Source organism: Magnolia sinica, chromosome 4, assembly GCF_029962835.1.
Source record: "Magnolia sinica isolate HGM2019 chromosome 4, MsV1, whole genome shotgun sequence".
NCBI lineage: Eukaryota > Viridiplantae > Streptophyta > Magnoliopsida > Magnoliales > Magnoliaceae > Magnolia > Magnolia sinica.
Genome location: NC_080576.1, coordinates 104,693,764 through 104,706,288, shown reverse-complemented (window position 1 = coordinate 104,706,288; position 12,525 = coordinate 104,693,764). Strand labels below are relative to the sequence as shown.

The window sequence follows — 12,525 nt, the reverse complement described above, 5'->3', positions numbered from 1 at the left end:
GGCTCTACATTCTGAAGTTAAAACTCCAAGGCCCCTGAAACCTCTATTACTCAAGCAGTTTTTCCAAGTAAAGGAAGGCTGCCTTGGGTAACAATAACATAGACATTGGAAAATCACTTAAACTCTTCCTTTATACTTTCTCTTTGCATATATGGCATGCATATCAAGTAATCTAGATCACTTGATTATTTGGTCACCATGTGAATGGACAGATAAACAAAGGTCACTCTGACTAGATCGTCCTAGTAACCCATTGGACAAATTTCACAAGTTGAAATTGCATTTTAGTTCTCCACACAAACATTTTAGCTGTCCTTTAGAAGACCCTAAATCAAGCAGTAGGATAATTTCATAGCCTTGCTTGTTAGGATTTGGATCATCTATACGATGGTGGCCCAAAATTAAAAATCCCAATCACATTGGACATACGAACAGGGGTATGCTAGATAATTAAAGACTTGTTAACAAACCTCTTAATCAAGAATGCCATAACATTGAGTTCAACCTCTCCTCATTTCCATGATCACATCATGGACTAAAAATAAAACAGACTGAAAAGCAAACACAATAAAGTTAGAAAATTCCTAGCGCTGTTCACAGCCGTAGAAATCCGCCAAACAAGGTGAGAAAGGGTAGGCATCCCCGAAGTAGTCAGGCTTTGAAACCCATACCTTCAAGTCCATGTTGTTGAAATGATAGGAAAGAATCATGACACCCGTCTGAAGGAAGATGACCTCAAAATCAGGATGAAAAGCCACCAGACTGAAATGGGCATAATAATAAGGTACGCCAACGTTCATGTTTTCATTTATGATCATGTTTTCATTGGATGAGGTTTCCTTCAAATAGCGGCTCTTCGAATACATCCAGAATGGCAAGTGGTCACTCTCAGGCATTTCCACAAGGTTGTTCCCTATAAAGAAATCACTAAAGTAATCATATGAAGCTGTAGAACAAATAGCTTGAGGATGTTTCTTTACTATGGAATCGAGGGTAGTTTTGTGCTTCAACACCCATTTTATCTCATCATAATCCTCAAGCATCCAGATTTGCAATTGGAAACCGTCATGGTTCGCATAATAGAGGTAGCCTCCAGACACACCTATTATGCCTCTGAAATTGTTCCATATCTTAACCCCAGGTAATGGAATTGAACGGAAACACTCTCCATCAACATCGAATCCGACGATGAAGTGATCATCAGATAGCATGTGCAGGGTACGGTTAAGGAAAACGGCGGAGAGTCGCGTAAATTGTCCAATGACTAGTTCTTGTGGCGACTTAAATTGTGCCCACACGCCCTTTTTCGATGAGAAAATATCAATCTCAGGAAAGTTAGAACTGGTACAAATGAGAGTGTAGTGAGGGGAAGCACGGGGATCGAAAGCTAGCAAGTGCTTCGCATGGAGACGTTCCTTGTTGGGAACAGGCACCGCTGCCCATTTCTTTGTAGCCGGGTTTATTATATAGTAAATTAATGTACTGTTAATACCTTGGGTAGCTAGGCCTAGCACCAACCCGTTGCAACAATCGACGATGGAGATTTCATCATGGCGCGGAAAGAAACTGAGATCACCGAAGTCCACTACCGCATCGTTGCAGTTTGGCCGACGTCCATCAGCGAGGACGAATGTGTATCGAGATAGAGATATTTGGAATGCATCTGACGTGTAATAGCGTAAAAAGAGACCGGACATGGGTTTGGGTAGACTTTCTTGGAGAGAAGGGTCCGAGATGAAAGACTGCCATTCTTTGGACACACATTTGAATCGTACGAGAGATTTTATGGGCAATTTAGAAAGGATGTTGATCAACACATCGTTTATGATGAGCCGCCCAGGAATCTCTTCCTCTAATTTAGATGGAAAAAGGAAATCGAAAAACGGATCTCCATTCCCCGTTAAAAGAGCCATTATTGGAGACGATCATGGATATGAAAGACTACAATGGCTAATCAAAACAAGAAGAAGATAAATAATAATAAGAGTATTCTCACAAGCAATATTACGAAGCTATCTATCTGTTAGGATTTCTTGGAAGCGACTTGCGTGGTGTGAAACACATGTTGACGTCACCAAGTTTCACCAAAAGAAGTCATTGTCTCTCTCTGTTTTTTTTTTTAAAATTGTGTGGCCCACTTTAACCTTAGATCTGCCTCATTTTCTGGTTGGCGCCCTAAAATGTTCTCTCGAAATATATGGACGGTGTAGATATGACATATACATCATGTGGGTCTCACAGAACTTGGTGATGTCAACACACCACGAAAGTCGGTCGTGTGTGGCACATCACGCGGATTTGGATTGCGTAATGTGTTATCACACGGCACCAACCTCGGTACTGCACATACGTGGAAAATCTGTAACTACGCAGTCCGAAGCACATGCGTACTGGAGGAAGCCAATTGCGTACTGAGTTACCCAATTCGGAAAACGGATTCGCTACTCCCCTGCCACCCCAATGGCTGTGGGTGGTGCTCTGTGGGCCCACCATGATGTATGTGTTTCATCCATGCCTTCCATCTATTTTTCCATATCATTTTATGATACAAGACCAAAAGTGAGGTACATACCAATCTCAAGTGGACCACATTACAGGAAACAGTGTTGAATGGGTAAACTATGTGGGGCCCACCGTCATTTATGTATTTATCCACTCTGTCCGTACATTTTACCAGATAATTTTAGATCGTTTGCCAAAAATGAAGCAGATAAAAAACTCAAGTGGACCACACTACAAGAAATAGAGAGAATTGACGTCAAATGTTGAGAAAAATTCTTGGGGCCACAAAAGTTTTGGATCAATTTGATATTTGTTTTTTACTTTCAACTGTGTCTTCCTGATCTTATGAACAAGAACAAACATTGTTGTAGGCCTAGGAATGTTTCATCAGTGGAAATCATTATTTTTCACTTTTTCTTGTGGTATGGTCGGCCTGGGCTTTGAATATGATTCAATTTTCATATCAACCCTAAAATAATGAGGCAAAATGGATGGACGGCCTTGATAAATTATATATAATCTCAGTGGGCCCAACAGAGTTTACTCGGTGAAATAAGAGCCTACCGAGTAACTCAGTACGCAGTCTGGATTTCCGTAATGGAATCGTGTATATAACATCTGTTTTACACAGAGTCGTAAACCACCTGACATTTACTGGACCACGATGTTGTACACATAAAATCTAGTCCGTCCATTGAATGAGAATCTTTATTTGGAATGTACATCAGGCGAAACAAAACCCTTTAAAATCTACTAGGGTGACGAATGGGAACTAATCCAAAACCTCTGGGTCACATGGTGTGGTCCACTTGAGTTTTGTATCAAGCTGAATTCTGTATATCTTCATTTGGGTGAGTTACACCTGATTAATGGGTTTCAAGGTGGCCCATTAACAAACGTAAGATACACAACACAACTGTGGCCCCACACAAACGGACGCCGAGTTCCTGCCAAAGCCTTTCGCAGGAAGTGAACCCAGGTGGGGCTCACTGTCATATTTGTGAGAAATCCTCTCCGTCCATCCGTTTTTTGACTTCATTTTAGGATATAAGGCCAAAAATGAACCGTCTTCCGTGTGCGGTCCTTCAACGAATTCAACGATCAGACGTACGGTGTCGAGGTGAGTGGTGGATTGATTTTTTTTTTTGGGAAGGAGTTTTGGTTTTTCCAATTCGGATATTTCCACCCCTGAAGAATTTATAGTTACACCCTCACAAGGATAGTTTGGTCATTATGTCCGACTGAATTATCGAATTTTGGGAGTGGAAATACCATTTCCAAATGGGGAATGTTGTCACAACAAACCTTATTGGACAAGGAGATGTTGAACTAGTATTTACCTCTGGGAAGACCATTACTCTTGCTAATATTCTTCATGTGGCTGGTCCGAGTTAAATTATTGAGTCTGACAAAATTATAATAACAAAAAATAGCGCCTTTGTTTGTAAAGGTTATGTTGATCATGGTCATGGTATGTTTAAACTAAATGTTGAATCCAATAAAGGTACTACTTCTACTTACATGTTTACCGTTTGATTATGGCATGTTATAGTGGGTTATGTGAATGCTAAGTCTATTAGAAATATATCTACTAGTGGTATAATACATCATTTAGAAAATAGTAAATTTGAAAAATGCTAATAATGTTCTTTGTTGAAGGTAGCAAGGGATCCATTCCCCGGTGTTGAAAGAAATTCAGAGTTGCTAGGGGAGTAGTGGTTAAATATACCTTTGAGAAGATTTTTAGGACTTAGTGGACAACTGATAAAGCTTCCGTGACAAGGAAATTTGCTTTCATTTTTTGCCATAATCCATGAATTCTTGTTAAAAGGTGCAATGCTTTTTTTTTTTTTTTGTTAATTTAAAAAATCTTTGACATCTAGAGAAGGCATGGGCATGGCCATCCCTCAATAGGTGAAGAAAGGATGCTGCACCCTTTCCTGTACTGCACCCCAAATCAGATTACATCCTTTTCCCATCCCAGCACCATTTCACAAGGAAGCTGCTCTAGAGTTGGGTCGATTATTTATCTGAAAACTCATAACTCATGAGTTGCATTAATAACAGCAGTCATATAAGAATCCCTGGAATGAGAACCTTTTATGCTGGACAATCACTCTGCACATATGGCCAATTAGACTGTAAACCTGTAATTGGCGCCTATCTCTCATCTAATCAATATTTCAACATGATATGCTAATTTTCGGTTCTAATCAGTAGTGGTTTCAAATTTAAATGATGCTTCCCTTTGACATACAGGGAAGACAAGGCCAAGGACCCAAAAGAGCTGAAAATCAAATTTAAATGATGCTTCTCTTTGCACACAGATATATTTCACATTCATACATGTGTGGCCTGATGAGTGGAACATAATTCCCTATTATTTTACTACTGTACCATAAATGATGGCATTGCATATCACACAGTGACAAACACTAATAGAGATATGCAGCTGACCAGTGCTAATACATATATTAGCATATGAATTGTGTCTAAATGATAGGATTAAATCCATCAGTATGTGGATGTGATCAGTTGCTTAAAAGTTGTTCTAGATGAACATGCAATGTCGGAGCCGTCCATCAAGTTGCCGCATGCATATTTATGACTGGAACGATTGTCAGGATGTTGCACTCATTGGGCAGGTCCGCACTGTACATTGAATGGCAGCCATTGGCAGTCCTTAAGGGCTCGTTTGGATACCACCAAGTAAGTTACTTTTTCTACTTACAGTAGAAGATAGATAACTTATTTCAGATTTTCAGAAAAGCAAGTTTGGTTTATGATTAGCATCAGTAACTTTTTTACTTCAAGTTACTTAATACTTTAGCTACATTTTTTAGCTTTTCTACTTTTCATAAGTTATTAAACAGAGAATCAAGAGACATCAAAGAAAGAAGAAGCTGATAAGTATGTTGTTTACCAAACATACTTATCTACAAAATAAGTAGAAACTAAGATAAACTACTTGGCATAAGTGATCTTGTTTTGGTGACGACACCGAGTTGGATCAAGCCTCGACTAGATCTTGGCACTTTGTAGGTCTTGAGTTGATTTTGATCCAAATCAACTCGGATTAGGGGTGAGCTATTATTATCCCTTCGATTCCAGCTAGGATGTTGATTTTTACTTAATAATTTGTTGATTAGTTCTACTTGGTTGTAGGGGTTTGGATCCTTACCAATTTCTTCTTCCTTTCTTACCTCTTAGTAAGAGAGATCCAAGCTTAAGGTGAGATCTACCCTTCAAGCTTCTTTCACAATAGTAGCTTAGGCTTATTTCAATTATGCTTATTAAAATATTCATTTTAGTAATTTTATTACATAATCTCTTGACTAGTGTTTGAACATGATAATATAAACTGTTTGTGTAGAACACACATGTACTCTTATCCTTGTAAGATGAACTCTCTTGTCTAATTCTTATGGTGTAGAAAGATTTCCTACAACTAATGTACTCATGCTTATAGGTAGTTTTTGTTACAATTATAATGTGGGAGATTTTTGGAAATCAATGTGTAAAACATAGAGATAAGATTTGTAATTGGAGATAATTTAGTATCATGTGGCATATGCTTAGTTCATTGTATAGGTTGTAAATAGAAAAGAGTTTGCCAATGTGTGGCATAACATGCATATATTATGGCGGGATTATATTGGAATTGTATTGGAATCATAAAACTTCATGTATGAAGAATGATCCTTAAATTGGTGGCCTCATTATGAATCAATTGATTACATTTACCATCTTGGGAATATTTAAATTAGAAAGCAAACACAATAAGAGTGGAAAATTCACTGTGCTGTGAAATCCTTGCCAGAAGGGAATATGGAATGTTAGGGTTAATGGAAATGATTTGATATTTGATCACTTGAAATATAACTGGCCACTAGTTGAAGGATGTACAATAATCGTGCTCGATTGTGAACCAGGATGATAAAGGACCGAAATAGAGATAATAATGCCAACATTTGCATTCATGTTTTCATTGCGTTATCGGTGAGGCCTGGTCAAATAGCGGCGAATACGATCCAGAATCTTGTTGGCAAGTGTCACTCTCAGGCATTTCGAATGGGTCATTGTTTATGAAAGACCCATTCTTTGCATGGATGAGCCAACCGTTTGAAAGGCCCATCCGATGGCCATGCAGATGAAGCATCCTCAGCTTGAGGATGTTTCATTTACTATTCGAAGATCATCTTATAAAATGTTGCTTTGCTTGAATGTTTACTTTGAAATAATCTTTATAATCATTGAGATGGCCACTCATGTATACTATTGTGCAATTGCACCAACCGTAGGTGTCGTAGATGAAGAAGCGGTACCCATGAATAACCGACAACTGATGTTAGAGAGAAATGGCCATATTGGTCCCAAGAGGAGTTTGACGAATCACAAGCCAAGATCAGGCGCGATGGATCTTATACTTGGGTGGAGACTCCTGAACATAACTGATATAATTTCCCTATTAGTTTTTCATTTGCGTTGTATAAGCCCTATGGGCCTTTACTTGATTGTGTTTGGATGTGGACTCCATATTTTTCATATGCATGGTTTTCATCTCTTTTTTGGATGTGATGCCACTCTTAAATGTTTTTCCATTCACTTGGATGAAATTCCTTCTTCATAGTTAACATCCCGATTTTTGTACATGAGTGTCAAACTCATGCTATGAAATCCGGGGTGTTACATTAATGTACCGTTAATACCTTGGGTAGCTAGGCCTAGCACCAACCCGTTGCAACAATCGACGATGGAGATTTCATCATGGCGCGGAAAGAAACTGAGATCACCGAAGTCCACTACCACATCGTTGCAGTTTGGTCGATGTCCATCAGCGAGGACGAATGTGTATCGAGATAGAGATATTTGGAATACATTCGACGTGTAATAGCGTAAAAAGAAACCGGACATGGGTTTGGGTAGAATTTCTTGGAGAGAAGGGTCCGAGATGAAAGACTGCTATTCTTTGGACACACATTTGAATCGTACGAGAGATTTTATGGGCAATTTAGAAAGGATGTTGATCAACACGTCGTTTATGATAAGCCGCCCAGGAATCTCTTCCTCCAATTTGGATAGAAAAAGGAAATCGAAAAACGGATCTCCATTCCCCGTTAAAAGAGCCATTATTGGAGACGATCTTCTGGATATGAAAGACTGACAATGGCTAATCAAAACAATAATAATAAGATTATTCTCACAAGCAATATTACGAATCTATCTATCTGTTTATAGGATTTCTTGGAAGCGACTTATGTTCACGTCACCAAGTTTCACCAATAGGGTCATTGTCTCACTCTTTTTTTTTTTTTTTAAATTGTGTGGCCCACTTTAACATTGGATCTGCCTCATTTTATGGTTCGTGCCCTAAAATGATCCCTCGAAATAGATGGACGGTATGGATATGATATATACATAATGGTGGGTCCCACAGAACTTGGTGATGTCAGCACACACGAAAGTCTGTCATGTAGGGCACATCACGCGGATTTGGATTGCGGAACCCGGTACTGCATATACGTGTTAAATCCCAGTCGTCTCTGCCATGATGTATTTGTTTCATCAAAGCCGTCCATCTATTTTTATGTATCATTTTAGAGAGTAAAATAAAAAACCCTAGTAAAATCCAAAGCTCAAATAGACAACACCATTGTAAGAAGTGGGGATTGAAGCAGCGTTCCGTTGAAAACTTCTTGGGATAAAGATGATTTTTTTTTTTTTTTAACCTTAATCCTGATCTTTGTGACCATATGAACAAGTTGGATGTAAAATAAACATCGTGTGGGCCATAGGAAGGCTTCAATGTTGGGCGGGTCATCAGCTACACAGCTTTGTGGACCAATTCAGCTTTGGATCCTCTTCATTTTCGGTCTAAGGTACTAAAATAATGTGGCAAGATGAATAAACGGTGTAGATAAAACAATTATATCATGATGAGTCCATGGATGTTTTCCAAGTATACATGGTACGGAAGTCTATGCTGTATTCTACACCACGCAGTCCGAGTCACATGCGTTCTAGTTGCGCGGACGCGGATTTCCTGCAAAATCTAGGAATTTCCAGATCTAGGAACCAAGGTGGGGCCCACTGTGATGTTTGTGAAATATCATCCCCGTCCATCCCTTTTGTGAATTCATTTTAGGACATGTTGTCAAAAATGAACTATATCCAAACCTTAAGTGAGCCGAAAAATTGATAATTAAATGTCCATAGTTGAAATATTCGTAGGGTCACAGAAATTTTTATTCATGCTAATATTTTTTTTAACAGTTCATCCCAATAAGAATGATGTTATTAACGGTATGGATGGCATCTAAACATCAATGTTGAACCTCGGAAGGTTTCAACGGTAGCATTTTCCTTTATAGGATGGCTCACTTGAGCTTTGGATATGGTTAATTTTTGGTAAAATGTCTTAAACTTTAAAAAAACGGATGGATGGGAAGGATTTCTCACAAACATCAAAGTCAGCCCCACCTAAGTTCCGGTGAGCCCCACTCAGCGTCCTTGGAATTTCCAATTTCCCATTAAAGGTTTTTGCAGGAAATTTGCATTCGATGGAAAAACTGAGGAGCACCTAAACTGCCCAGGAGACTTACGAGGTTAATTCAATCGCGACGGTTCACACAGAAAGGGTCCACTTGAGCTTTAGATATTCTTAAATTTTGGGATCATGTCCTAAAATGAACCAACACTATGGATGGATGTATTGGATAAAACACATACATCACGGTGGGCCCAAGTAAGAGATTCTATATGTAAAACATCGTGGTCCCATAAAGGTCAAGCGGTTTATGTGCTGTTTTGTCATATATGATTCCAGTATGTTTGTTATATACGATTCCAGTATGGAAATCAGATCACGTACGTAGGCTCTTATTGTGATGAGTACACTCTGTTGGGCACACCTCCATTATACATAATTTATTGGGGCTATCCATCCGTTTTTCCACATTATTTTACAAATTGATCCCAAAATTGAATCATATTCAGAGCTCAGGTGGATCATACCACGGAAAAAAAAAAGAAAAAAGAAGAAGAAAAATAGTGATTTCCACCGTTGAAACATTCATAGGGCCCACTGTGATATTTGTCTGTCATCCAACTTGTTCATAAGATCACAAAGACATGAATGAAATGAAAAAACAAATATCAGATTGATTAAGCCCTCCGAATTTTTTCAAAAGTAGACATTCAATTCACACTATTTCATGTAGTGTGGTGCATTTGAGTTTTTTATATACTTCATTTTAATTTGATTATCTCAAATTATCTGGTAAAATATATGGACGGAGTGGATAAATACATAAATGAGGGTGGCCCCACATAGTTTACTCATTCAACACTGTTTTGTGTAATGTGGTCCACTTGAGATTGGGATATACCTCATTTTTGGTCTCGAACCATAAAATGATCTAGAAAAATAGATGGACGGCATGGATGAAACACATACTTTATGGTGGGGCCCACATAACACCGACCGCATCCATTGGTGGCAGGGGAGTAGCCAATCTGTTTTTGGACGCGGATTAGCTATTGACAGGTTGAATAGCGAGATTTGCTGCGAAGTGAGCGTCGTGGGAAGATTGATGCTTACAGTTGAAACCTTCCTAATGCTCACAGTGATTTTTATTTGAAATTCAACCCGTTCACAAGTTAACACAGACATGAAAGAAGAGAAAAAACAAATATCAGCTTAATAAAAAACTTTTGTGGCCTATTTAAGTTTTTAATGGTAGACATCACTCTCTCTACTATTTGCTGTGGTGAGGTTCATTGGAGCTTTGGATTTGACTCATTCCTTAGATCTTTACCTAAAATTTAATTTCCAAATGGATAGACAGCATAGATACAAAACATACATCTTGACGGCCAATATAACTTGGTGACATCACTTCAAATGCGGAGTCTCGCTAAGGGCATGTTTGGATATGCATTTTCGGATGTATTGTATCGTATTAGATGGTATAATGTGACGTTTACCGTGTTTGTATTAGAGTGAATAAGAATTTAATCCCATGCACGCGAATACAGACGCGAGCCAAAATTTTTAAGAGGCGGTTGAGTATTGACAGTGGGTTCACAATCCGTCAGTACTGCACTCTTCATTGTGCTGTATTCGGCAGTGGACAAGTTTTTCAAAACTCCAGAGACTATTTTGTAACGGGAGAAGGAGATATCTCTACATCATCAGACCCTTCATTTAACATCGATCTTCTGCATGTCATTTTGCTGTTGAATATCTTCTCTTTCGCACGCAGGTTACTCCGTTCAGTGGGCAGGATTCTCTGCTCACGATGTTGCGACTTGCAAATCGGGCAATCGCAAACCTGATCGTGGCTTCACACGGCGATCTTACAGGTATGAATCTCTCTCTTCCAAACAAGGGTGATACTGGCAACGAAAGACCAGTGCAGGTTAGCAGTTTGCATCTGTATGGCCCTTGTATTGCCCTCAAAGACATGCATGTCCTGTTTCCTTTGCGTCATGGTGTATATACGGTCTGTTGTATATACCAGTAGATTTGTATCGTATCTACTCCCCATCCACCTATGTCTATACCTCCGCTGGGCTGAAAATGAATTTAAATCTCTGAGGGTAAGAATCCAACATTGGGATTTTGCAAAAACCGGGTGGTGTGTGTGGAAAGCTGGAAATGACAGGAACATACGCCACAGAATCAGGTACACAATTCTGGTTGTGGCTTGTTGTAAATTTTTTGGTGTTTGAAATGCATTGATTTATAAAAATCCATCATTTGTTTAATCTCTTTAAGGGATTTCTATATTTTGAAAGATTTTCTATTCCCCGTAAACATGCTCTGAGTTTTCCAGGGTGATCTGTTTGTAAGGTATTACTCTCCTAAAACACCCGTTTCTCTAAATCGCACTCTCTTTTTGCATGTTATCGATTGATTATTGCCCTTTTAAGATGAATCTCCATCCACCAAATGTTAACCATTTTCCCCAACATATCCCCTATAAACTGTCGGGAAGATTGTTGTATGATACACCTGAAATCATCGTGCATCTATATATTTAGAACTACAGGGTTGCTTGGTTACATGTGGCTATCCTGAGATATTCATCGGTAGCTACATGCCTTTCCATCTTTGAATATGTTTGAAAGTATCGATAGCTTCATGCTTTCGATCCGTGTGTGGTAACACAGACATGTTTGAGAATGACGACTGTTAATATCAAAGGTCATATGAGAATATGTTTCTGGTTTTAATATTTGTCTATATCTTTCCATCAAGTCATGCTTGCCATGAAAGATCCGTATTAAACTTTCATCTCATTAATGTAATGTCTGTTTATGGCTGAATCAAAGCCTAACCCCTAAATCTAATCATTCGTCAATGTAGACATTAGAAGTCTCTCCATCTGTCAGTGTAATTTTGACAGTTCATTACAATCGCCTTTCTCAGCGAACAAGGTATGTCATTACTGATTCTCAGATTGCCATTTTTCTTCCAATTGTATGATATTCACTAATAGCTATCTAAACAGTTACATGTAAATAGAATATGAGAATAGTAAATCTATAATTGACTGTCCATTGTTGGTCTCATATGAAATTGTGTTTCCTGGTCAGACATATCTTTCTGCAGATCGATATCCATATTTATAAAACTGACTGTCAACATATATTCACGTATGCTTAAAAAATCTATAAAGAGATGTTGATATGCTGAATAAAGTAAATGTGGTTATCGTATGCAGCTTCGTTTGAATTGAAAATAGGGTTTTAAAGGTTTAAGACCATAGAAACCAATATTATTATTTGGACAAAGAATTATAAGCAAATATCAAGGATATGCTTAAATTCTCAAAAATAAATATTCATGTATAGGCTGGTAACTGTAATCATATATTCATGCTTGCTTAATTTCATGTTTTCAGTTCTGCAGTAACGTGTATATAACTGAATACCAGATAGACATAACTGGAAAATAATTGTCTGAAAACATGAATTTAAGATAAAAAATCTTCTTACATAACTGTGAATATTTCAATG

At 38.3% G+C, this 12,525-nt stretch overlaps 1 protein-coding gene across 1 annotated transcript; it reads right to left on the bottom strand.

Moving 5' to 3' along the window:
- Positions 1 to 440: 440 nt before the first annotated feature.
- LOC131243610 (uncharacterized) lies at positions 441 to 1,924 on the bottom strand. The gene is made up of 2 exons (XM_058243089.1): positions 1,493 to 1,924; positions 441 to 913 (listed from the first exon to the last, which is right to left on the bottom strand). Exons 1-2 carry the CDS (start codon positions 1,911 to 1,913, stop codon positions 585 to 587), a joined length of 750 nt encoding a protein of 249 aa, XP_058099072.1. The 5' UTR covers positions 1,914 to 1,924; the 3' UTR covers positions 441 to 584.
- Between the last annotated feature and the right edge of the window lie 10,601 nt (positions 1,925 to 12,525).